General features: G+C 41.2%; 1 protein-coding gene across 2 annotated transcripts; it reads left to right on the forward strand.

The window, feature by feature from the left end:
* Nucleotides 1-2,722: 2,722 nt before the first annotated feature.
* LOC139538891 (zinc finger protein 148-like) lies at nucleotides 2,723-12,839 on the forward strand. Of its 2 annotated transcripts, none has more exons than XM_071341445.1 (7): nucleotides 2,723-2,944; nucleotides 3,722-4,033; nucleotides 4,252-4,380; nucleotides 4,605-4,728; nucleotides 4,900-4,983; nucleotides 5,095-5,213; nucleotides 5,464-12,839. In XM_071341445.1, exons 2-7 carry the CDS (start codon nucleotides 3,746-3,748, stop codon nucleotides 7,114-7,116), a joined length of 2,397 nt encoding a protein of 798 aa, XP_071197546.1. In that variant the 5' UTR covers nucleotides 2,723-2,944; nucleotides 3,722-3,745; the 3' UTR covers nucleotides 7,117-12,839. The 2 variants fall into 2 exon arrangements, with proteins under 2 accessions (XP_071197546.1, XP_071197545.1); XM_071341444.1 differs by having other exon boundaries at nucleotides 2,723-2,940.
* The last annotated feature ends 13,367 nt before the right edge of the window (nucleotides 12,840-26,206 follow it).

The following is a 26,206-nucleotide window of genomic DNA, read 5'->3' on the forward strand; positions in this document are numbered from 1 at the left end:
CAAAATGATCTATATCCACAGTAAAACTAGTCCTATATTTACATAACCTGAAAGGCCACCCAGCAAGGAAGAAGCCACTGCTCTAAAACTGTCATACAAAAGCCAGACTACGGTTTGCAACTGCACATGGGGACAAATATTGTACTTTTTGGAGAAATGTCCTCTGGTCTGATGAAACAAAAATAGAACTGTTTGGCCATAATGACCATCATTATGTTTGGAGGAAAAAGGGGGAGGCTTGCAAGCCGAAGAACACCATCCCAACTGTGAAGCACGGGAGTGGCAGCATCATGTTGTGGGGGTGCTTTGCTGCAGGAGGGACTGGTGCACTTCACAAACTAGATGGCATGAGGGAGGAAAATTATGTGGATATATTGAAGCAACATCTCAAGACATCAGTCAGGAATTTAAAGCTTGGTCGCAAATGAGTCTTCCAAATGGACAATGACCCCAAGCATACTTCCAAAGTTGTGGCAAAATGGCTTAAGGACAACAAAGTCAAGGTATTGGAGTGGCCATCACAAAGCCCTCACCTCAAGCGTATAGAAAATTTGTGGGCAGAACTGAAAAATCGTGTGCAAGCAAGGAGGCCTACAAACCTGACTCAGTAGCACCAGCTCTGTCAGGAGGAATTGGCCAAAATTCACCCAACTTATTGTGGGAAGCTTGTGGAAGGCTACCCGAAATGTTTGACCCAAGTTAAACAATTTAAAGGCAATGCTACCAAATACTAATTGAGTGTATGTAAACTTCTGACTCACTGGGAATGTGATGAAAGAAATAAAAGCTTAAATAAATCATTCTCTCTACTATTATTCTGACATTTCACATTCTTAAAATAAAGTGGTGATCCTAACTGACCTAAGACAGGGAATTTTTACTAGGATTAAATGTCAGGAATTGTGAAAAACGGAGTTTAAATGTATTTGGCTAAGGTGTATGTAAACTTCCGACTTCAACTGTATATATATTTTATATTCTTCAAAGTAGCCACCCTTTTCTTTGATTACAGCTTTTCCTTCACTCTACAATTCAAATACGAAGGCCAGATTCACGCAGTCTCTTCTGAACAGTTGATGTTGAGAAGTGTCTGTTACTTGAACTCTGAAACATTTATTTGGGCTGCAATGTCTGAGGCTGGTAACTCTAATTTACTTATCCTCTGCAGCAGAGGTAACTCTGGGTCTTCACTTCCTGTGGCAGTCCTCATGAGAGGCAGTTTCATCACAGCACTTGATTTTTGCAACTGCACTTGAAGAAATTTTCAAAGTTGTTGAAATTTTCCAGATTGACTGAACTTCATGTCTTAAAGTAATGACGGACTGTCGTTTCTCTTTGCTTATTTGAGCTGTTCTTGACATACTATGGTTTTGGTCTTTTACCAAATAGGGTTATCTTCTTTTTAACATTCCTACCTTGTCACAACCTAAATCATTGGCTCAAATGCATTAAGAAGGAAAGAAATGCCACACATGTACTTTTAACAAGACACGCCTGTTAATTGAAATGCATTCCAGCTGACTACCTCATGAAGCTGGTTGAGAGAATGCCAAGAGGGTGCAAAGCTATCATCAAGGCAAAGGGTGGCTACTTTGAAGAATCACAAATATAAAATATATTTTGATTTGTTTAACGCTTTTTTGGTTACTACATGATTCCATGTGTTATGTCATAGTGTTGATGTCTTCACTATTATTCTACAATGTAGGACATAGTAAAAATAAAGAAAAACTCTGGAATGAGTAGGTGTGTCCAAACTTTTGACTGGTATTGTATTTATTTCTATGGGAAAGGAAAGGAGGCTGACTGAATGATACAAATACGTTCCATTATGAGCTTATCAGACAGAAGCAATTAATGTTCAGTGAATGCTGCCATCTGTTGTTAACTTAAAATAATGTTTTGGTAATAATGCACTATAATCAGTTTACATTTTTAGGCCCCGTTTGCCCTGTGATTTATGTGATACAGCTGTGCTCTAATCAGATTCATGTAGTAGCTATGAGTTAATTGGTGTACTAGTTAATTGATTTAATAGCAAGTTCATTTACAAATCTTTGTTTTATTTTTTGTTAATGAGGAAGTTTTGATATGACTATCTGTCAAACAGTATTCTGTTTCTTGAATGCATTACACATCGTGTTTTGGGAACAAATAGTAGCGTAGTCATATTCTAGTTCTGCGTGCGAGCGCGCTAAAGATACGTAGAAAAGGTCTGCAGAACACACTGTAGTGCTTGCTCTACTAGTCACTACAGGCACAGATAGAACAATGAGACAGATATTTCACTGGATGTATAAATGTGAAGCATCCGCTTGGCATTTCCACTCACTACTAAATATGGTAGTGAGCGAAAGCCTGAAGGCGGGTAGTGGGAGAAGATGGAACGAGATGGATTTTGGTCGACATTCTGCAAATCTTCTCATTGATGAAACATTTGATCTAAACACAGTTTTCAGTTCCCAAAACTAATATATGTTATGAAAATAGTGGACTAAGATTTGTAGACTTTACCCTTTGTAAAAGTTTTTTAAAATCACGTTGTTTAGAAGGTGCGCAAAGACCAATTGAGTTATTGCACACGCGCACTTTACAGAGTAGGCGTTCCCTAATGGACATATACAGATTCGTGCTAGAACACGCCAATAGGATCTCGCTAGCTTATGCTTGGCCCTGCCCATCTTCGTGCTTGTTCTGCCCACTATGACTCATTTGTTCCCATTGGAATCGACACGTTGTGGTCTGTCTTGGTTTACTTACAACATTTTTGCTACAGGTAAACGACATCACAACGCAAACTAGATAATATACCGTACATTCCCCATGCACTGCAGTTGGGCCAAATGCGGTGACGTTTTTTTCTCTCGTGGCATATATCACACAGCGGATACACTTTTGCAGATTAACCATGACGGCTAAACGACCTTATTAGATTCCAAAGTAGGTAAGCAGTCTAAAGACGTTACGTTAGCTAGCTTAGCTAATGCTAACGTTAGTAATACATACATTTGGTTAGAAACGTTATCTAGACAGTTAGCTAGTTGTGAACAGTTTTCTGCCGTGCATTAGCGAACGTTAGCTACTTCTCGATTTCACTTGAGTGAAGCTAACCTAAATCTTGACTTGAGTTCTTGCCAGCTCTTCTGGGTTGTTGTTTCTGGTAAGGCCTAGCTAGCTAACGTTTGTTATTCACAGCTAACCAAGTTAGCTAACAGGCTACTGCTAACTAGCTAACGTTGCCTGTCAACACTGATAGCTATCTAACGTTAGCTAGCTAGTTGTGTTGCTTGTTTAGGTAAAGTTGTTTAGCTAGTTAAAACTACCAATCATGTTAACATCTAACGTTAGTTTCCTAGTTATGTAGTTCATTTAGCTAGCTAGTTGACCGCTCAATTTATTTTATAGCGACATATCATGTTGTTAACCTAGCTACTACTATGTACAATAGCCTTAGTACTAAAACTAGCTAACGTTAGTAGGCTAACGCTCTCTGTGTTATTTTGAATTAACGGGTTTGTTGATGGCTACAGTAGTTATTCAGTTGGCTGACAATCTTTCAATGTTTTGTTTGTTAGTTATTCAGTTAGCTAACTGTCAGCTAAACCCGAGATTACTCAATGATGACCCCTCTTAAATGTAGCTAAATGTTTTCGTTATCTTTAACGTAAGTTACAGTAACTCGTTAGCTAGCTAATACTTCTGCCCTCATTTGACCCCACAGACACGTAGGTCCCTCTAAGTTAAGATGAACATTGATGACAAGCTGGAGGGGATGCTGCTGAAGTGTGGTGGGGGAGTGGATGAGAGGGTGGGGTTAGGTGGTGGAGGTCCAGTCGTCATGACCCTGGGCGAGCGGGGGTTAGCCCACCACCCCCTGTTAGCAGACGATGATGAAGAGGATGATGATGACCTGACAGGGGTTTCAATGGTGTCCCATGACCTGATCCCAACTGATGAGATGGTGGTACATGAGGAGACTGTGAAGAATGGCAGGGAAGGGGGAACGAATCAGAGACTCTCACACAAGCTGCCTGTGAGTCCATGTCATGCATACATTCTTATTGCCAGTCTTCTTGCCATACATGCTGTAAATCGGGACATTGGGTGAATCTCAAGTCTTTCGTCATTCCAAATATCTACTTCCTCTCTTCTCCCGTTCTTCAATTTGAAGACTTTTGAGATTCACCCATTGAGTGCAGAATCATTCTGACTTTAAGCAGTGAAATTCAAACATTAAACAATGTTTTGTAGGTAAGCATCAAACAAGAGTTGAAGCTGACTTCTGATCAACTAATGCTGGGGAAGAAAGAAAGAAAACAGCCCCGAGACCTCACAGAGTGTCACAAGAAGAAGAAGCGAAAGCAGCGCTCTCCTGCCAAGGTGCAAATGTATAATACGTTTTGCATTTAAATCATTATTGCTTGAGACAAGGTTATAATCACATGGTCTGTGCAGAATGAATATATATTTTGGGACCTGTTTCCAAAACTAGCAACGTGAAAACCATTCTTTTTTTTATTGAAGGCCCACCCAGCTTCAGTTGTAAATATTGTGAATTGACACATTTCTTGTCCTTATCTTTCCATGTATCTCTCTTTGTTTAGATTCTCACCATCAATGAGGATGGGTCATTGGGTCTCCAGAGTCCAAAGTGTCATGTGTGTGTGCACTGCAACGCGGCCTTCCGAACCAACTACCATCTACAAAGACATGTCTTCATCCACACTGGTATGTCTTATGACAGTCAAGCCTCTTGCTTTACATTAAATTAACAAAACTATGATCTAGGCCCTATGTTGTAAGTTACAATTTCTGCATAATAAGTAGGTTAACACAATTTCCCATTGAGTATAAGCAAGACGAATATATGGTTTAACTGACCAACTTGCTTGTTTTCAGGTGAGAAGCCATTTCAGTGCAGCCAGTGTGATATGCGCTTCATACAGAAGTACCTTCTCCAGAGACATGAGAAAATCCACACTGGTAAGAGAATACCCCACGAAGCTATGATTTAATTATGTTAGTCAAAGATCCCACCTGTTGAATGTTGATGTTACTAGCCCACAGAATGAGCTGTCCCTTTGACTTTGTCAGGTGAGAAGCCCTTCCGCTGTGAGGAGTGTGGCATGAGGTTCATTCAGAAATACCACATGGAGAGGCACAGAAGGACCCACAGTGGAGAGAAGCCCTATCAATGTGACTACTGCCACCAGGTTGGTTATTTATGTTATCAAAGCACATCTCAATGGCCTGGTCCCATATCTGTTTGTGCTGTATAGCCAACTCCTATGGTTTGCTATGATAGACAACGACCTTAGGAGTTAGCAAGATGGCACAAATAGTATACATCACTAGTTCAAATTCTAGTTTAAAACTGGTTTATATAGCATGCAGACATTTCTTTAAAAACATTTATTCTACTATCTATGTATGCCACAAACCCATTCGGTTTGTTTCCCACAGTACTTCTCCAGAACTGACCGGGTTCTAAAGCACAGGCGCATGTGCCATGAGATGAAGGAGAGGAAAGCCCACAAGGCTGCAGCAGCGGGGAAAGATGGAGGACTCCTGCGCAACACAGAATCTCTAGGCTTTTCCTTCTCTGCCAAAGAGTGCTCACTGCCCAAGAAGAAACGCTTGAAGACTTCAGACAAGTCTCAATGCTCTCTCTCAGCTGCTGCCACTGAAGACGTTGCCACGGTCGCTTCTCTTGGCGCCATGGATAAGGAGGTGGAGCAAAGACAGAACAAAATCGAATGTCTACCTCTCTATGCGGTTACCTCCAAGGTGGTCAAAGATGAGTATGTGGTGGCAGATTATTCTGTGGAGCTTCCAGACTCGTCCGGCGAGCAGCATTTGGGGCTGGGTAGGGAGAATCTCTCCTCTGAGGAGATTCATCCTCCCAAGCTGGTCCTTAAGAAGGTCACCAAGAGGAGTCTGAAGCAACCAACTGAACCTGAACCACCTGTGAGTCTGTCCCCTTTGTCCTCTTTTGAAGATGGCAAAATCACCAGGTACACGTTCGAGATCGTGGACAAACAAGGTCTTCTGGATGTGGATGTGGCCAATTCTGACCTGGAGCCAGTAGATGCTCTCCAAGGAGGGCAGACGAAACCAGCATCCAGCAGCACAAACTACGACGATGCAATGCAGTTCCTGAAGAAGAAGAGGTATCTCCAGCAGGCCACTTTGGCCAACAACCGCAATTACGCCCTGAATGTAAGCAGCATCACGTCCCAGCCTTCCATTAGACAAGCCGCAGTGGCCAATGTCATCGACGAAACCGTTCCCGCCACCATCTTGGAACCCCAGCCGTTGAGCGTCGAGATCAAGTCCAACCACGACAAGAACGTTCTCCCAGATGAGGTTCTCCAGACTCTCCTGGACCACTACTCAAACAAGGCCAATGGGCAACCTGATATCTCCTTCAGTGTGGCTGACACGGAGGTGACCTCCAGCATCTCCATCAACTCCTCGGATGTGTCTGAGGCCAGCCCGGTAGAGAGCCTGGGAGGTAACCCTCAAGCCCCACCAGCAGAGAAGTCTAGCCTCCTGCACGAGTACTCAAAGTTCCTTCAGCAAGCACTGGAGAGGACCAGCCAGAACGATAGCTACTTGAGCAGCCAGAGTCTTACCTTTGTCACTGAGAGCCCCAGTCTCTCCAACCAGCCTCTGTTCTCCACAGAGAAACAGAACCCTTCCCCCAGCAGGTTTACCACTGGTAGGTCAGGGATGAACTCTCCACTACGCTCTACCTTGGAGAAACCCCATTTTGGACTACTTGTAGGGGATTCCCAGCACTCTTTCTCATTTTCAGGGGACGAAACGAACCCCTCGGCTGTGTCGCCAACCGAAGACTTTCTGGAGGAAGTTGCATCCTCGAAAAAGACTGATGCTCAAGGGTTGCATCAGACTTTTCAAATCAGCACCTTCGATCAGAACTTCCGGTCACAGTTCCAGGCCTCGTCACGTTCTGGAATCACCTCCCAATTTACTATTGCCAATGGACAAGTCAGTCTGCGAAGTCATGGAACAGACTTCTCTGAATTCTCCCTTGAGACGAGGTCTCAATTGAACTCTTCCCCTGATGCTACAAGGAGTCAAACATTTGGTTGAGGATATTTTTTATATTTCTGCGATCATTTTGGAAGGCACTTTTATATACATATCCTCTGTTCTGCCAAAATAGGTTGCACTGCAAAGGTGGCTGTTGCTCAAAGCATTTGTGATAAAAAAAAATATATATATACTTTTCTGTTAGATTAAAATGGTACATTTTGGTAATCATTAAAATAGGGGGGGGAAATATTTATCTGTATGAGAAGCACTTTCCCATATGTAATTGGGTTGCGGGGGAAAAAGCACTCATGGGGTTTATTAGATTGTAAATTAAGAAATGTAAGCCACAAAGGTGCAATGAAAAGGATTTGGGTGCATAGTAACTCTTACATTATAATTATTTCTCTGTTTTCAATTTCTAATCGACTTTAATCATGTTTCTTCCACCTTTCTTTTTCTTGCTTTAACTCTCACCAGATATCTGGGCCTGTATTTATAAAGCGTCTCGGAGTAGTAGTGCTGATCTAGGATCAGTTTTTCCTTTTAGATCATAATGAATAAGACTGTATGAATGGGGGGGGGGGGGGGCTGGTTGCCTGGCTACCCATCAACATTGCTTGCCTCCCCTAATGATTTGTAGAATGCAAGCACATTCTGACCATTCTAATTCGTCCCAGAAACCAATTAGTTGTGCTAGGGCCAGCCAATGTGACGTTATCAACTTTGATACTCTGATTAGATTTGTTAGATGACCCAATCGCCTATGAATTTGTTTTGTACAACTCCCCTCATTTTGAAGTTACACAAACAACTTCTAGGATCTACGTTTCAGACAGAATGTATGTAGCGATCGATAGGGCAGCGGAAATAAATTTGGTGTGAGTCATCAGGCAAGGTGGCTGGTCCTAGATCAGCACTCTTACTCTGAGGCCCTGTTACCGTAGGCCATGTCAACATAACAGTTCTGACATTCTTCTAAAGTCATGCTATATAGCTGCTGAATGTAGTGTTGTCCACTTGTTGATAATGTACAGTACACCTGCTGTATGACCTTTTCAGTTTATCTGAACAGAATTAATTTCAAATAATTTATGTAAGGAAAGTTTTCTTCAGTTGCTTGCTAAACTCTGTTTTCATGGTGTGTAGCCTGAAATTAGATTTTATTTCTATTTGATCATATGATGATTTTGATTTAATTAGTCTTAATTTAGTCACTTGATTCAAAGCTCTCTATGGTGGTTGGTGTGGAATGAAGTACACTACATGACCAAAAGTATGTGGACATCTGCTGGTCAAACATCTTATTCCAAAATCCTGTGCATTAATATGGAATTGGTCCCCCCTTTGCTGCTATAACAGCCTCCACTCTTATGGGAAGGCTTTCTACTAAATGTTGGAACATTGTTGCAGGTACTTGGTTCCATTCAGCCATGAGTATTAGTGAGGTCGGGCACTGATGTTGGACGATTAGGTCTGGCTCGCAGTCGGGTTTCCAATTCATCCCAAAGGTGTGCGATGGGGTTGAGGCTAGGGCTCTGCAGGCCAGTCAAGTTCTTCCACAACGATCTTGACAAACCATTTCTGTATGGACCTCGCTTTGTGCACGGGTATATTGTCATGCTGGAACAGGAAGGGCCTTCCCCAAACTGTTGCCACAAAGTTGGAAGTACAGAATTGTCTAGAATGTCATTTTATGCTGTAGTCTTAAGTTTTCCCTACACTAAAGGACCTAGTCTGAACCATGAAAAACAGGCTGGGATCATTATTCCTCCACCACCAAACTTTACTTTTGGCATTATGCATTGGGGCAGGTAGCGTACTCCTGGTATCTGCCAAACCCAGATTTGTCCGTCGGACTGCATATGGTAAAACGTGATTCATCACCCCAGAGAACGCATTTCCACTGCTCGAGAGTCCAATGGCGGCTAGCTTTACACCACCTTCAGCCGACGCTTGGCATTGCGTATGATGTTCTTAGGCTTGTGTGCGGCTGCTCGGCCATGGAAAAGTATTTCATGAAGCTCCTGACAAACCGTTTTTGTGCTGATGTTTCGTCGAGGCAGTTTGGAACTCGCTAGCGAGTGCCAATGTTTGTCTGTGGAGATTCCATGGCTGTGTGCTAGATTTTATACACATGTCTGCAACATGTGTGGCTGAAATAGCCCAATCCACCAATTTGAAGGGGTGTCCACATACTTTTGTGTGTATATAGTGCATGTCATTCTCCATCCAAATCAACAGTACTTGATAGAAATAGGTTGGTCTTGACCATTCTAAAGATTCTAAACAAATGTAATTTGTCTGAATATTAAATTATGTTTGCACAATGTACCTTAAGTGAGGTTAATTGATGATCTTTTTAGGGTTTAGATCATGGTTCAAATGAGACCCTAAATGCTTTGTTATAGGTCATCGAAATGTTATACAGTTATGTTGCATGCACTTATTGGGAAACAAATCATGGTTCATTGCAGTTGTATCAATCTAAGCGGTCATTGGAGACTTAAGTCTCTAGAAGGGTTGGTAGTCTTACGGCTGTTTTCCCAGTAGCAGATGAAGACCGCAAGGGAAAAAATCCATGAGTAGAGTGGGAAATCAGCCCGTAAAGTTATATAAAATAATCGTGTTTTGTACACACTTCATTACTGGTGAATGTATGTAAGCGTAGGTAGGTTTCCATCCAGTTGTTGACAGATTTTCATGTGAATATTCTAAACTCTGCATTAAAAACAATATGCACATTTTCCCACCAGAGATGTTTCCATCTAATTAACTTGTTGTGGATAAAGGCTGTGCGTGATGACGTCGTGCCCATAACTTTTGCGATTAAATTAAAAATCGCATTTTCAACTCTACTGTTTGTTTTGTCCCCCCCCATATTTTATTATATAGGGAACCCACTCTGGTCTTTGCATGTGTTCTCTGTAGCCAACAGCTCGCAGACACAGTGCGGGTTGGCTACCTACATGATGAAATTATGGATAAGAGCGAGAATATTTGTTAAATGGCAGCCAAGCATAGATCATCATGTCACCAGAATAAGACACTCAATATATTTATTGGAAAACAACGGCAAGCTTGCACTTTCACCATCCTGTGAAGTTCAGAACTTATTTAATCTGTAGCCTAATGATCTGCATGCTTTCCCGACGAGTCGGAGTGGGAGGACCACACACCATATCATCCCATGACTCCAAGTTTACTTCAATATGATGGTTCTTATATCAATACTTGCACGTAAGGGCGTTTCCACTGCCATTTCTTGCCTAATATATTTTACCAACACAAAAAGATCCCACCATGTTGAACGAACAAATGATCTGTGGGCATTAATACAATTGTACTGAAACTTCTGCTTTCCATCACAACTATCGTGATTATTTTATACGTTTTGACTTTACTCACATAGAAACTGTTGCAGGAAATGTGATTTTTTTTTGTAAGAGAATTGCCCATTCCACAGTACTTTATATCCTACATTGCACATATAGTTGTAAGAGATTCAAGTTTGTCTTTCATTTAGGCTCCTGCCCTGGAAAATAACTTTATTAGTTCTCATCGGTGCCTTTTTTAAATATTTCCAGCCATCCCCATATGTTTCATAGTAATTTTTGGTGACTGTCAATTAAATATACTAGCCCCATCTGCACTTTCTGAAACAAACCCAATTCAAAGTTATTTACAATGAAAGTGGAACTTTCTGCTCTTTAAAAGGACATCCCTTTCCCTTTGCTATTACAGCAAAGACTGACCACTGGCATCTCTTCCGATTTTCTATCTTTTGTAGCACAGATATTATAAAAAATGTTTTATCTACTGGTAATCTATTGCTAGGGTGTTTATTTGTGTGCTTTCACATTAGCAAAAGTGGTAGGATGGCTTTTAGTGCCCAAGAAAGTTCTGAAAATTAAGATTTGAATTGCACGATGACATTTTAAGTGAATGGTTATTTCTTTATAGCTATTACTGTATTACACACAGCCTAACTTTCTGAATAGTTGTGCATATTTGGCAGGTTACAGAAAAGGTTTGAGATATATTTTGTTGAGTCTCTCTTGCATTGTTGGGTTTCTATGGTATTTGTTGTAACAGATTGATATAATTGTTGCATGTGAAGCGAAACACCATAACAGCCACTTTTGAAAGTTACCTTGACAAAATTAAATGGTTTGAAATAATTTTTCTTGTTATATTGCCTTAGTCATTTCGGCCTTGCTATTTTGTCTTGCATGATGTCTTTTTGTGCTTTATTGTTCATGTCTTTTAAAGTTAAAAAAAATTTCTTATTGAAATGATCGCTACCGTCATGTTAGTTATATTATGTCAACATTATGTTTTACATCAAATGCTAGCTCTCACTTGTTACATTTCTACTGACAATCAGGGACAAATAATACCCTCGTTCTGGATTCAACAGCTACTAAACTTTACTCTGTAAACATTCCCTCTGTAGAATGTATAGATAGTTGGTATCTCTGCTGTAAATAAGTAGAATATTTTTGGCTTGTGTATTTTCAGTTGTGGACAACCTGGTGGTTGTAGCTACAGTGAGGACTGGTGTACAATGTTTTATGGAGCCACTTTTCATTCGATTTTCAATGCAGTTTAATGTTTGTCACTTCATGTTCTGTGAAACCATAGGTTTTTTCCACCTATTTTTTTTAATTTTTATTTTATTTCCCTCATTAGTGATTTGACCAGCTATGATATGACTTGCAGTAATTAAAGTCCGCCCATCCTTACATGAAATAATAGTTACAGTATTGTAGTGTGGACTGGACTGTCAGTTTGAAGAATACCTGGGGCATCATCCTCGTAAATTCATCAACAATTGATTATTCAATGTCGTGGCATATAACTGAAATCTTGACCTGTAGTCAATCATGAGATGTGAATTATTTTAATTTTTTCATTTAATTTTTGGCTCAGTTATCTGATTGTATAGGTTTAAGTTTTCAACTAAACCTACTGTACACCGGTGAAAGAATAAAAGCACGGTGTATAGTTGTATGTGTATTTCTTCCCGCCTATCTTAGATTTCAACTTATAGTATAAGTTTGAGACCCAAAATGTTCCTTCTTCAACGGTATACCGAGGAAACTGAAAAGATTGCTGTTATGGTTGTGAAAAAGCAACCAATTTTTGGGACAGTTCCACCACTTACAGTAACTCCCTATCCATAAACTGACCATAAGTGTCCTTGTATAAGCTGGGGAAAAATGAAACTTGTTTCATCAGATTGGGGGGAAAAGTATAAATGTTAAACTTTTTGATAAATACTTTCTTCTATTTTTGAAAAATATAATGTTGCTTGTAAAAAGGCTCTGAAGTATGTATGTCATATAGTCATTATTGCTGACAGTCCTCAGTTAATATCAGATAATTGTTTGATTCTGGATATGTTGAGCTTCTTTGGCAGTTGTGGACAAGAGATTCTTCCTTTGAGACGGAGTTATTTGGACTCAGATGTTCATGTTTTATCATTGAGCTACAGAAGGAAGGATAGTAAACTCATTGTTAGTCAAGTTATGATGAATTATTCTATTTCACAGATGGTTGATCAAAAGCAAGATGTTGATTTGCATGGTCTTTTAGTTGTCGATTCGATTGAACTGGATATTATATGTAATGTACTGCTTTAATTGTAGCTGATTTTATTTCAGTAAAGTTCTATTAGATTTATGCAATATATTATATAGGACTTGTGAAAATCTGATTCTTCAATTTTTGGTTTTTGATTGTTTATCATGTCCTTCCAAATAAAAAGAATTATCCATACAGTAGGCCTACTGGTTTCTTGGAAGTATAATAATTATATAATATTAATATAGACCTATAAATAACGATTATTTATTGAAGAAATGCTTTGATATTGATTAGGTTATTTTCCATCATGAGGCATATAAAATACACAAATTACTCTTCTGAATTTGATATGTTATTAAAACCCAATTGCTTGAAACTGCCCATTTGATGGTTGGTTAAAACTAACAAAGGACTTTAGCCTAGCTGTAGCTTTTTGGAGCAGAGCAACACACCTTTAAATTGTCATTGGTCAAAACCAAAATGTACAGTGCATTTGGAAAGTATTCAGACCCTTTCCTTTTTTCCACATTTTGTTATGTTACAGTCTTATTCTAAAATGGATTATTATTTTTTTAAAGCAGCAATATACACACACTACCCTATAATGACAAAGTGAAAACAGGTTTTTAGAAATGTTAGCTAATATATCAAAAATAACAAAAGGAAATACCTTATTTACATAAGTATTCAGACCCTCTGCCATGAGACTTGAAATTGAGCTCAGGTGCATCCTGTTTCCATTGATCATCTTTGAGATGTCTCTACAACTTGATTGGAGTCTACCTGTGGTAAATTCATGAATAATGATGAGTAAGAAAGTTACATTTACTCAAAGATCATGTCCTCTCACCATTAACAGCAGCACACCATCCTGCATACCACTGCTGGCTTGCTTCTGAAGCTAGATAGGGTAGTCCCTGGATGGGAGACCAGATGCTGCTGGAAGTGGTGTTGGAGGTCCAGTAGGAGGCACCCTTTCCTCTTGTCAAAAGAAAAATATCCCAATGCCCCAGGGCAGTGATTGGGGACATTGCCCTATGTAGAGTGCTGACTTTTTGATGGGAAATTAAACGGTTGTTCTGACTCTCTGTGGTCACTAAAGATCCCATGGCACTTATCGTAAGAGTAGGAGTGTTAACCCCGGTGTCCTGGCTAATTCCCAATCTGGCCTTCATACCATCATGACCACCTAATCATCCCCAGTTTACAATTGGCTCATTCATCCCCCCCTCATCTCCCCTGTAACTATTCCCCAGGTCGTTGCTGTAAATGAGAATGTGTTCTCAGTCAACTTACCTGGTAAAATAAGGGTAAAATAAAAATATATATAAAAATTACCAATACCAGGGGAGGTTAGCAATTTGATCAGAAAAATATTTTATTCCTATTTATAATAAAAGTATACAGTATACATGATTTACCATTAATTTCTATTGGGCACAACCTAATGTGAAACACAACCAAAACAAACTGCAAATGCATCCAACAACCTTGATGTAGTCATTGCGTGCCAGGAATATATGACCAAATACTAAACTTTAACTAAATTTGATTGAATTTGTCCAAATACTTATGATCCCTTTAAATGGTGGGACTAGATACTTACTGTTAAAGTGCTTTCACTGTTTCCTGTCCCTACCAAAAGATAGAATTTGTAGATAATTGGCCCTCTTTCTGGGACTCACCCACAAATAGGACCAAGCCTGGCCTGTTGAGGAGTGACGGACTCCATCCTAGCTGGAGGGGTGCTCTCATCTTATCTACGAACATAGACAGGGCTCTAACTCCCATAGCTCCACAATGAGATAGGGTGCAGGCCAGGCAGCAGGCTGTTAGCCAGCCTGCCAGCTTAATGGAGTCTGCCACTAGCACAGTCAGTGTAGTCAGCTCAGCTATCCCCATTGAGAATGTGTCTGTGCCCCGATCTAGGTTGGGAAAAACTAAACATGGCGGTGTTCACCTTAGCAATCTCACTGGAATAAAGACCTCCTCCATTCCTGCCATTATTGAAAGAGATTGTGATACCTCACATCTCAAAATAGGGCTACTTAATGTTAGATCCCTCACCTCCAAGGCAGTTATAGTAAATTAACTAATCACTGATCATAATATTGATGTGATTGGCCTGACTGAAACATGGCTTAAGCCTGATGAATTTACTGTGTTAAATGAGGCCTCACCTCCTGGTTACACTAGTGACCATATCCCCCGCGCATCCCGCAAAGGTCAGAGGTGTTGCTAACATTTATGATAGCAAATATCAATTTACAAAAAAAGACCCAACGTTTTCGTCTTTTGAGCTTCTAGTCATGAAATCTATGCAGCCTACTCAATCACTTTTTATATCTACTGTTTACAGGCCTCCTGGGCCGTATACAGCGTTTCTCACTGAGTTCCCTGAATTCCTATCAGAGCTTGTAGTTATGGCAGATAATATTCACATTTTTGGTGACTTTAATATTCACATGGAAAAGTCCATAGACCCACTCCAAAAGGCTTTTGGAGCCATCATCAACTCAGTGGGTTTTGTCCAACATGTCTCCGGACCTACTCACTGCCACAGTCATACTCTGGACCTAGTTGTGTCCCGTGGAATAAATGTTGTGGATCTTAATGTTTTTCCTCATAATCCTGGACTATCGGACCACCATTTTATTACATTTGCTATCGCAACAAATAATCTGCTCAGACCCCAACCAAGGATCATCAAAAGTCGTGCTATAAATTCTCGGACAACCCAAAGATTCCTAGATGCCCTTCCAGACTCCCTCCGCCTACCCAAGGACGTCAGAGTACAGAAATCAGTTAACCACCTAACTCAATTTAACCTTGCGCAATACCCTAGATGCAGGCGCACCCCTAAAAACCAAAAACATTTGTCATAAGAAACTAGCTTCCTGGTATACAGAAAATACCCGAGCTCTGAAGCAAGCTTCCAGAAAATTGCAACGGAAATGGCGCCACACCAAACTGGAAGTCTTCCGACTAGCTTTGAAAGACAGTACTGTGCAGTATCGAAGAGCCCACTCTGCTGCTCGATCATTCTATTTTTCCAACTTAATTGAGGAAAATAAGAACAATCCGAAATGTATTTTTGATACTATCGCAAAGCTAACTAAAAAGCAGCATTCCCCAAGAGAGGATGGCTTTCACTTCAGCAGTGATAAATACATGAACTTCTTTGAGGAAAAGATCATGATCATTAGAAAGCAAATTACGGACTCCTCTTTAAATCTGTGTATTCCTCCAAAGCTGAGTTGTCCTTAGTCTGCACAACTCTGCCAGGACCTAGGATCAAGGGAGACACTCAAGTGTTTTAGTACTATATCTCTTGACACAATGATGAAAATAATCATGGCCTCTAAACCTTCAAGCTGCATACTGGACCCTATTCCAACTAAACTACTGAAAGAGCTGCTTCATGTGCTTGGCCCTCCTATGTTGAACATAACAAACGGTTCTCTATCCACTGGATGTGTACCAAACTCACTAAAAGTGGCAGAAATAAAGCCTCTCTTGAAAAAGCCAAACCTTGACCCAGAAAATATAAAAAACTATCGGCCTATTTCAAATCTCACATTCCTTTCAAAAGATTTTGAAAAAGCTATTGTGCAGCAACTCACTGCCTTCCTGAAGACAAACAATGTATACGAAACGCTTCAGTCTGGTTTTAGACCTCATCGTAGCACTGAGACTGCACTTGTGAAGGTGGTAAATTACCTTTAAATGGTGTCAGACCGAGGCTCTGCATCTGTCCTCGTGCTCCTAGACCTTAGTGCTGTTTTTGAAACCATCGATCACCACATTCTTTTGGAGAGATTGGAAACCCAAATTGGTCTACACGGACAAGTTCTGGCCTGGTATCAATCTTATCTGTCGGAAAGATATCAGTTTGTCTCTGTGGATGGTGTGTCCTCTGACAAATCAACTGTACATGTCGGTGTTCCTCAAGGCTCCGTTTTAGGACCACTATTGTTTTCACTATATATTTTACCTCTTGGTGATGTCATTCGGAAACATAATGTTAACTTTCACTGCTATGCAGATGACACACAGCTGTACATTTCGATGAAAAATGGTGAAGCCCCAAAATTGCCCTCGCTGGAAGCCTGTGTTTCAGACATAAGGAAGTGGATGGCTGAAAATGTTCTACTTTTAAACTCGGACAAAACAGAGATGCTTGTTCTAGGTCCCAAGAAACAAAGAGATCTTCTGTTGAATCTGACAATTAATCTTGATGCTTGTACAGTCGTCTCAAATTAAACTGTGAAGGACCTCGGCGTTACTCTGGACCCTGATCTCTCTTTTGACGAACATATCAAGACTGTTTCAAGGACAGCTTTTTTCCATCTACGTAACAACAAAAATTATGCAGAAAAATTCACCCATGCTTTTGTCACTTCTAGGTTATACTACTGCAATGCTCTACTTTCCGGCTACCCGGATAAAGCACTAAATAAACTTCAGTTAGTGCTGAACACGGCTGCTAGAATCTTGACTAGAACCAAATAATTTGATCATATTACTCCAGTGCTAGCCTCTCTACACTGATTTCAAGGTTTTACTGCTAACCTACAAAGCATTGCATGGGCTTGCTCCTACCTATCTTTCTGATTTGGTTCTGCCGTACATACCTACACGTACGCTACGGTCCCAAGACACAGGCCTCCTAACTGTCCCTAGAATTTCTTAGCAAACAGCTGGAGGCAGGGCTTTCTCCTATAGAGCTCCATTTTTATGGAATGGTCTGCCTACCCATGTGAGAGACGCAGACTCGGTCTCAACCTTTAAGTCTTTATTGAAGACTCATCTCTTCAGTAGGTCCTATGATTGAGTGTAGTTTGGCCCAAGAGTGTGAAGGTGAACGGAAAGGCACTGGAGCAACGAACCGCCCTTGCTGTCTCTGCCTGGCCGGTTCCCCTCTCTCCACTGGGATTCTCTGCCTCTAACCCTATTACAGGGGCTGAGTCACTGGCTTACTGGTGCTCTTCCATGCCGTCCCTAGGAGGGGTGCGTCACTTGAGTGGGTTGAGACACTGACGTGATCTTCCTGTCTGGGTTGGCGCCCCCTCCCTTGGGTTGTGCCGTGGCGGAGATCTTTGTGGGCTATACTCGGCCTTGTCTGAGGATGGTAAGTTGGTGGTTGAAGATATCCCTCTAGTGGTGTGGGGGCTGTGCTTTGGCAAAGTGGGTGGGGTTATATCCTGCCTGTTTGGCCCTGTCCGGGGGTATCGTCGGATGTGGCCACAGTGTCTCCCGACCCCTCGTGTCTCAGCCTCCAGTATTTATGCTGCAGTAGTTTATGTGTCGGGGGGCAAGGGTCAGTCTGTTATATCTGGAGTATTTCTCCTGTCTTATCCGGTGTCCTGTGTGAATTTAAGTATGCTCTCTCTAATTCTCTTTCTTTCTTTCTTTCTTTCTTTCTTTCTTTCTTTCTTTCTTTCTTTCTTTCTTTCTTTCTTTCTTTCTTTCTTTCTTTCTCTCTTTCTTTCTTTCTTTCTCTTTCTTGGAGGACCTGAGCCCTAGGACCATGCCTCAGGACTACCTGGCCTGATGACTCCTTGCTGTCCCCAGTCCAGCTGGCCGTGCTGCTGCTGCTCCAGTTTCAACTGTTCTGCCTGCGGCTATGGAATCCTGACCTGTTTACCGGATGTGCTACCTGTCCCAGACCTGCTGTTTTCAACTCTCTAGAGACCGCAGGAGCGGTAGAGATACTCTTAATGATCGGCTATGAAAAGCCAACTGACATTTACTCCTGAGGTGCTGACCTGTTGCACCCTCGACAACCACTGTGATTATTATTATTTGACCCTGCTGGTCATCTATGAACATTTGAACATCTTGGCCATGTTCTGTTACAATCTTCACCCGGCACAGCCAGAAGAGGACTGGCCACCCAGTGGACTGGCCACCTCATAGCCTGGTTCCTCTCTAGGTTTCTTCCTAGGTTCTGGCCTTTCTAGGGAGTTTTTCCTAGCCACCGTGCTTCTACACCTGCATTGTTTGCTGTTTGTGGTTTTAGGCTGGGTTTCTGTACAGCACTTTGAGATATCAGCTGATGTACGAAGGGCTTTATAAATTGATTTGATTTCTAAACGGTAAAACAGATATGTATGAAAATTCCCTCTGATAAAAGGTGACATTCTGTACCGTCGCCTCATATAAAACATTTAATCTCAAATCCAAAATTATGGAGTATAGAGCCAAAATAAAAGTTTTAGCTTCACTGTCCAAATAAATACTTAGGAAAATGTATGTCTTCAACATCCCTGCAACCCTCCCTTCCCAAGGTTATTGTGGTAAAGGAGAATGCATTCTCAGTCAACTCACCTTTAAAAATAAAGATTATAAAGCTAAATAAATTAAAAGATAAATCAATATGTTTACATTCAAAGGTCTTGTGCATGTCTTCTGTGTGTGTTCTGATTTCAACAGTGTGTGGCTGGAGCCATTTACATCACATGGTTCTCAAAGCCTGCAGAGTGAGTGGGCCGTTAGAGGGATGTCTGTGGCTGTCCTGCTCTGCCTTCTTGGGCGTATCAGACTTTCAGCACCTTCAATCAGAACTTCCGGTCGCAGTTCCAGGCCTCGTCACGTTCTGGAATCACCTCCCAATTTACTATTGCCAATGGGCAAGTCAGTTTGGAAGTCACGTGACAGACTTCTCTGAATTCTCCCTTGAGACGAGGTCTCAATTGAACTCTTCACCTGATGCTACAAGGAGTCAAACATTTGGTTGAGGATATTTTTTTTATTTCTGCGATCACTTTTATGTACATATCCTCTGTTCTGTCAAAATAGGTTACACTACAAAGGTGGCTGTTGCACGAAGCATTTGTGATTTACAAATATATATATACTTTTCTGTTAGATTCAAATTGTCAATTTTGGAAATCATGAAAATAGAAAAATATATATAGGGAGCACTTTCCCATATGTAATTGGGTTAGGTGGGAAAAAGCACTCGTTGGGGTTTATTAGATTGTAAATTAAGACATGTAAGCCACAAAGGTGTAATGAAAAAGATTTGGTTGCATAGTAACTCTTACATTTACACTAGTAACTCTTACTCTTACACTCTTACTCTTCAACCGATCGCTGCCTGCACCTGCCCGCCTGTCCAACATCACTACTCTGGACGGCTCTGACTTAGAATATGTGGACAACTACAAATACCTAGGTGTCTGGTTAGACTGTAAACTCTCCTTCCAGACTCACATCAAACATCTCCAATCCAAAGTTAAATCTAGAATTGGCTTCCTATTCCGCAACAAAGCATCCTTCACTCATGCTGCTAAACATACCCTTGTAAAACTGACCATCCTACCAATCCTCGACTTCGGTGATGTCATTTACAAAATAGCCTCCAAAACCCTACTCAATAAATTGGATGCAGTCTATCACAGTGCCATCCGTTTTGTCACCAAAGCCCCATATACTACCCACCACTGCGACCTGTACACTCTCGTTGGCTGGCCCTCGCTTCATACTCGTCGCCAAACCCACTGGCTCCAGGTCATCTACAAGACCCTGCTAGGTAAAGTCCCCCCTTATCTCAGCTCGCTGGTCACCATAGCAGCACCTACCTGTAGCACGCGCTCCAGCAGGTATATCTCTCTGGTCACCCCCAAAACCAATTCTTCCTTTGGCCGCCTCTCCTTCCAGTTCTCTGCTGCCAATGACTGGAACGAACTACAAAAATCTCTGAAACTGGAAACACTTATCTCCCTCACTAGCTTTAAGCACCAGCTGTCAGAGCAGTTCATAGATTACTGCACCTGTACATAGCCCATCTATAATTTAGCCCAAACAACTACCTCTTTACCTACTGTATTTATTTATTTATTTTGCTCCTTTGCACCCCATTATTTCTATCTCTACTTTTTCTATCTCTACTATCTCTACTCTACTTTTTTTTTACTTGCTATATTGTATTTACTTCGCCACCATGGCCTTTTTATATTTTTATTTATTTATATATATATTTTGTTTGCCTTCAACTCCCTTATCTCACCTCACTTGCTCATATTGTATATAGACTTATTTTTCACTGTATTATTGACTGTATGTTTGTTTTACTCCATGTGTAACTCTGTGTTGTTATATGTGTCGAACTGCTTTGCTTTATCTTGGCCAGGTCGCAATTGTAAATGAGAACGTGTTCTCAATTTGCCTACCTGGTTAAATAATGGTGAAATAAACATTATAATTATTTCTCTGTTTTCATTTTCTAATCGACTTTAATCATGTTTCTTCCACCTTTCTTTTTCTTGCTTTAACTCTCACCAGATATCTGGGCCTGTATTTATAAAGTGTCTCGGAGTAGTAGTGCTGATCTAGGATCAGTTTTTCCTTTTAGATCATAATGAATAAGATTGTATGGACGGGGGGGGGGGCTGGTTGCCTGGCTACCCATCAACATTGCTCCGGCCAACTGACGTTTGTTCTCCATAATGAGTATGGAGGCAGATATGTCTGCCTCCCCCGATGATTTGTAGAACTCAAACACATTCTGACCATTCTGATTGGTCCCAGAAACCGATGGGTTGTTTAGTTTAGTTTATTAATTCGACCATTTAAAACAAGCACACATAAAACTTGAAAAAGCCATACATGTGCATGAGTAAAATCATCGAGGATAACACACAATAAAGTCTGAGACTTATTTCCATTGTGGTCCTATTGAAACAAGATGGCTAGGCAAAATCGAACACGGTTGAACACAGTATGACAGCGAGATAATAAAACAAAAAACAAAGAAGAAGAACATCTATCTCATCATTGTAGTTTCATCATAGGGGTCGTTCATATAGGCACAGAAGACATCAAACAGTGTTTACTTTATTTTTAAAGCTGCCCAGAGAGGACGTCATTTTTATGAGCAGAGGCAACTCATTCCATTCTGAGGCTCCAGTATACAAGGATGTACCTTTCCCAGCATTACTCCTGAACCTGTATAAGCGCACGTTAGCAACACCTGATCTGGGGATGTGATTATGTGCATCCCTAACACGGGGAAAGTAATCGGTTTGATATCTGGGCGCAGACCGTAAATACTCCTGTAAACCAAACCCAGTCTAATCTGGGACACCCTAGAACTCAACAGGCAGTCACTTGACTTCCTGAAAGCAGCTCCTGTATATGTGAGTATGTGGCCTCACCTTCAATACTACCCTGATCAGCTTATTCTGGGCTATCTGTAGCTTCCCCTTCATAAGCTTAGATAAGCCCCCAAACCAGTAAGTACTAGCGTAGTCAAAATAGCATTGAATGAAGGCAGTGGCTAGCACTTTCATGGAGTTCTTATCAAGCAGCTTGGACTTTCTAGTCCTACCATTAACCTTCCCTATCACTTTAGTGGACATGCTCACACCTCCCAAGCTTCTATCAAGGATGCATCCCAGGTAGCGAACAGAGGTTTTAGTAGTCAACACCTCACCCGCTAACTCCACTCTGATTTCAGAGGACCTACTCAATTTAGGTCTGGGTCCAAAAATAATTGCCTCAGTTTTACCTAAGTGCAGAGATAGCTTATTATCTCCAAGCTATTTGCTAATGTTAGTAAGCTCTGTGCTAATTAAGCTCTGTGATAAGTATGCCTCTACTACTTGCTCCTTACTTGATAAATAGGACTTTACCCAGCCTAGAGGGATACTGCTTAACCCCAATGCCTCCAGTTGGGAGATTAGGAGACAGTGGTTAACTGTATCAAATGCCTTTTGTAGGTCAAGCAGTACCATTCCACAGAGATTTCCCCCATCAATCTCTTTCCTGATGATGTCAGTCAAGTAAAGTAGACATGAATCAGTGGAGTATGTTTTTCTAAAACCCGACTGAAAATCATAAATTAGACTTTGTTTGTTGCCATATTCATAAATTTGCTCATGGCTTTGGATCATTGAAGCTCTGCTAGCATACTGGAAATGTTGGCTGTTGCTACCTTTGCAAATGAAAAATAGTTTGGCTGAACCCCTAACTCGGCATAATACTTCTTGACTTGGTCGTTTCCAAATAGGATGGGCTAGAGCCAGCTTACACGACAACGTTATCAACTTTGATTCTCTGATTGATTTGATTTGTTAGACGACCCAATCGCTGATGAATTTGTTGTCTACGCCCCTCATTTTGAAGACAGAAACAACTTCTAGGATGGCAGTTTCAGACAGAATGTATGTAGCAATATCAAGGAACAAGGCAAGACCCAAATACAGACACAGGAGGCAGATGGTTGGAGTCTTACAATGTTTATTAATCCAAAAGGAGTAGACAAGAGAATGGTAATGGACAGGCAAAAGATCAAAACCAGATCAGAGTCCAGGAGGTACAGAGTGACAGACAGGCTCATGGTCAAGGCAGGCAGAATGGTCAGGCAGGCGGGTACAGAGTCCAGAACAGGCAAGGGTCATTACCGGGAGGACTAGAAAAAGGACAATGCAAAAAGCAGGAGACCGGGAAAACCGCTGATTGACTTAGAAACATACAAGACGAACTGGCACAGAGAGACAGGAAACACAGGGATAAATACACTGGGGCAAGCAAGCGACACCTGGAGCGGGTGGAGACAATAACGAGGACAGGTGAAACTGATTAGGGTGTGACAGCGATCGATAGGGCAGCAGAAATAAATTCAGGGTGGGTCGTCAGGCAAGGTGGCTGGTCCTAGATCAGCCTCTTACTCTGAGGCCCTATGAATATGGGGCCTGTTACCGTATGCCATGTCAACATAACAGTTCTGACATTCTTCTAAAGTCATGCTATATAACTGCTGAATGTAGTGTTGTCCACTTGTTGATAATATACAATATACCTTCTGTAAGACCACTTAATTTCAGTTTATCTGAACAGAATTTATTTCAAATAATGAATTTATGTCAGTGGCTATCCTGCTCTGCTTTCTGGGTATTAACCTAGACCTCAAATGGATCATCCGTCTCCAGCTGATACGACTGGTGTGTACGTGACATAGGTGTGTACGTGACATAGGTGTGTACGTGACATAGCCTACAGTAGGCCTGAGAATGTGTTCTGCTTGACAAAATCACATGTAACTGTTGTGTGCCTGTAGATCTGACAGAATGGAGTTGAGTGCCAGGAGTAGCACAGTGGTGGAGTTGTTCTTGTGTAGCCTAGATTACAGGATCAATTAACTGTTTTCTCCAGTAGGTGTCATTGTGGCATAATATAGCCTGTGGTAATCCTCCAGGCTTTGTATTTACTGTAGACTTCAGAGTTCATAAGCCGTCTCTCAGCCCTCTAGCTTTGTTGCAAATGTACTGCACCTCTTACATCATGCTCTTATGCAGTAGCTGTAGCTTATAAGCATACCTAGTTCTTCCCCTTGGTCAAATAGAATCACCTTGTAGAGAACCTTGTTTAGTCCCCATCACAGTTTGAAGTTTCCAGACTATTTGTGTGTGTGTAAACATGTTTAACTATACTTGACCAGAAATCTCCACAAGAATAGTAAACAATCAAAAATTAGAACAATTGGGGACATTTTGCCAGTCCCCACAAGGAAAAAGTTTGTATCTAGGGGGGTTAGAATTAGTCTTAGGGTTAAAGGTTAGGGTTAGGTTAAGGGTTATGAACAATTGGATTTTGAATGGGAATCAAGGTTATTAAAACAAGACTGTGTGTGGTATGTGTGTTTGTGCATGCCTGTGTAGTAGCTTATGAACAAAGATAATGCAAAGAGCGCAATCAGCCCTGAGGCAAGTTTAATTGACTTGGGCAGCACTAAATCTTGTGTAATGTTTACCCAGAAGGTTTTTCATGATGAGGAAATGGTGGGTGTGCTTTTAGACGGTATGTATTCTTTCCCCAGCATTCAACAGGAAGTTGATCCCTGTTCTTCCTGTTCTCACTGATTATCCACTTCCTGTCCAGGCCAGGGGTAGAGCACAGTATGCATCTCAAATGGCACCCTACTCCCTATGTAGTGCACTACTTTTGACCTGAGCCCATGGTTGAAAGTAGTGCACTGATTAGGGAATAGGGTTCCATTTGGGATGCAAAAACGCCATTTACCAGTAGGGCCTGGGATTTTTAAATGTTTCTTTTTTTTTTTTACAAACCACAAGGACTAGAGTCAACGGTGGTGGTGGGAGTTGGTTTAGTTCAGGAAGCTGAAACCTTAAACCTTACCCCAGCCTTTTGCCCACCATGTCTCTCCTCTCCAGTTCAAACCTTTCATTCCTAATGATCCTCTCCCCCTTCTCAGTCAGAACCCAGAGTCCAGGTCTGCGTCCCAAATTAATCCCTATTCCCTGCAAAGTGCACTACTTTTGACCAGAGCCCCTAAGGGAATAGGGTGCCATTTGGGACACACACCAGAGCTGGCATATGGACCACATCTCGTGGTTGTGGCCTAGTGAAACTGAGGCAGTGGATTGCCAAGGTTTTTCCAATTAAGTTGCTGCTGTGTTTTGAAGTGACCTCATGCTTTGGCACGGAGCCACTGGGTCCTCCAGTGTAGGAGACTAGGACTGCGTCTGAAACGACACGCTATTCTCTATATAGTGCACTACTTTTTACCAGGGCCAATAGAGTTCTGGTCAAAAGTAGTGCACTATATAAGGGAAAGGGTGCCATTTTGGATACACACTTGGCTGGGTGCTGCATGGCCTGGTTTGGCTGGTTACCTGCCAGTGGCTGGAAAAATGAGCTGCCATGCAGATGTGTTTATAGTTTGATAACACTTTTAATCAGACTGGTGATTTGAGGAGAAGCTGGCCTAGTCGGCATAGGGTCAGGGTAGTCTCAACGGTTAATGCTGTCTTTTCTGGCAAGATTGATGTGTTTCTGGTCATGGTTGATGTAGATGAAATTGTTGTCTGTGTTACAGAAATGTTGTAGTAAAGGTTTAGTTATTGCTTATTACACTAATAACAGCTATATGGTTGCAGTTTTCTATACCCCATCAACTTGCTTCTATAGTGCTTTACTGACTGTGACTGTACTCTAGATGTCAGACAACCTGAGGCGGTATAGAGATCTGAGAGGGCATAAGGGAAGGATTATCTAACAGTTCCTCGTGGGAGAATTCAGAAGCTAGTGGCATAACTTTGTAGTGAAATATGAATAGGTTTTGAAACCTCTTCTAAATCTCTGTTTAACATTCCTACATCGTTATCCTGCCACACTGATCTGTGTGGAAAACTCATTATGAGTCAAATGGGAATACGCCTAACCCTTTAAACTAGAGACGCTTTGATTTGTGAAGTGATCTTAACTTCCTTTCCCCGTTCATGTAGCTATTTAATGATGTAGACTGACAAGTCCTTCCTGGCTGCAGTAGTGTAGTCTGACTCTCAGGTAAAATAAAAATCCAGAGCCCACTACTGAGACTAACAAAAACCAGTGTTGTAGAGCAGTGGGATAAAGATTTGTTTTACAATGGACGTTTATGTGAACTGGACAATAAAGTAATCTTCTTCATAACTAATACGAGGAATATCCTCTGTCCTTACATGGTAGAGCATTTGCATCATACATGCATGTGTTAATTTATTTAACCAGTGGAATTTTATGGTCTAATTCCTGTAACCGAAGGTAGTCTATT

The sequence above is a fragment of the Salvelinus alpinus genome, chromosome 14 (assembly GCF_045679555.1).
Source record: "Salvelinus alpinus chromosome 14, SLU_Salpinus.1, whole genome shotgun sequence".
NCBI lineage: Eukaryota > Metazoa > Chordata > Actinopteri > Salmoniformes > Salmonidae > Salvelinus > Salvelinus alpinus.

What these genes read in the sequence shown, in the direction of transcription:
- LOC139538891 (XM_071341445.1), top strand. Translation starts at nt 3,746, where the DNA reads ATGAACATTGATGACAAGCTGGAGGGGATGCTGCTGAAGTGTGGTGGG. An exon ending in GACTCTCACACAAGCTGCCT is followed by an intron (nt 4,034 to 4,251) that starts GTGAGTCCATGT and finishes AATGTTTTGTAG; the next exon opens with GTAAGCATCAAACAAGAGTT. An exon ending in AGCAGCGCTCTCCTGCCAAG is followed by an intron (nt 4,381 to 4,604) that starts GTGCAAATGTAT and finishes CTCTTTGTTTAG; the next exon opens with ATTCTCACCATCAATGAGGA.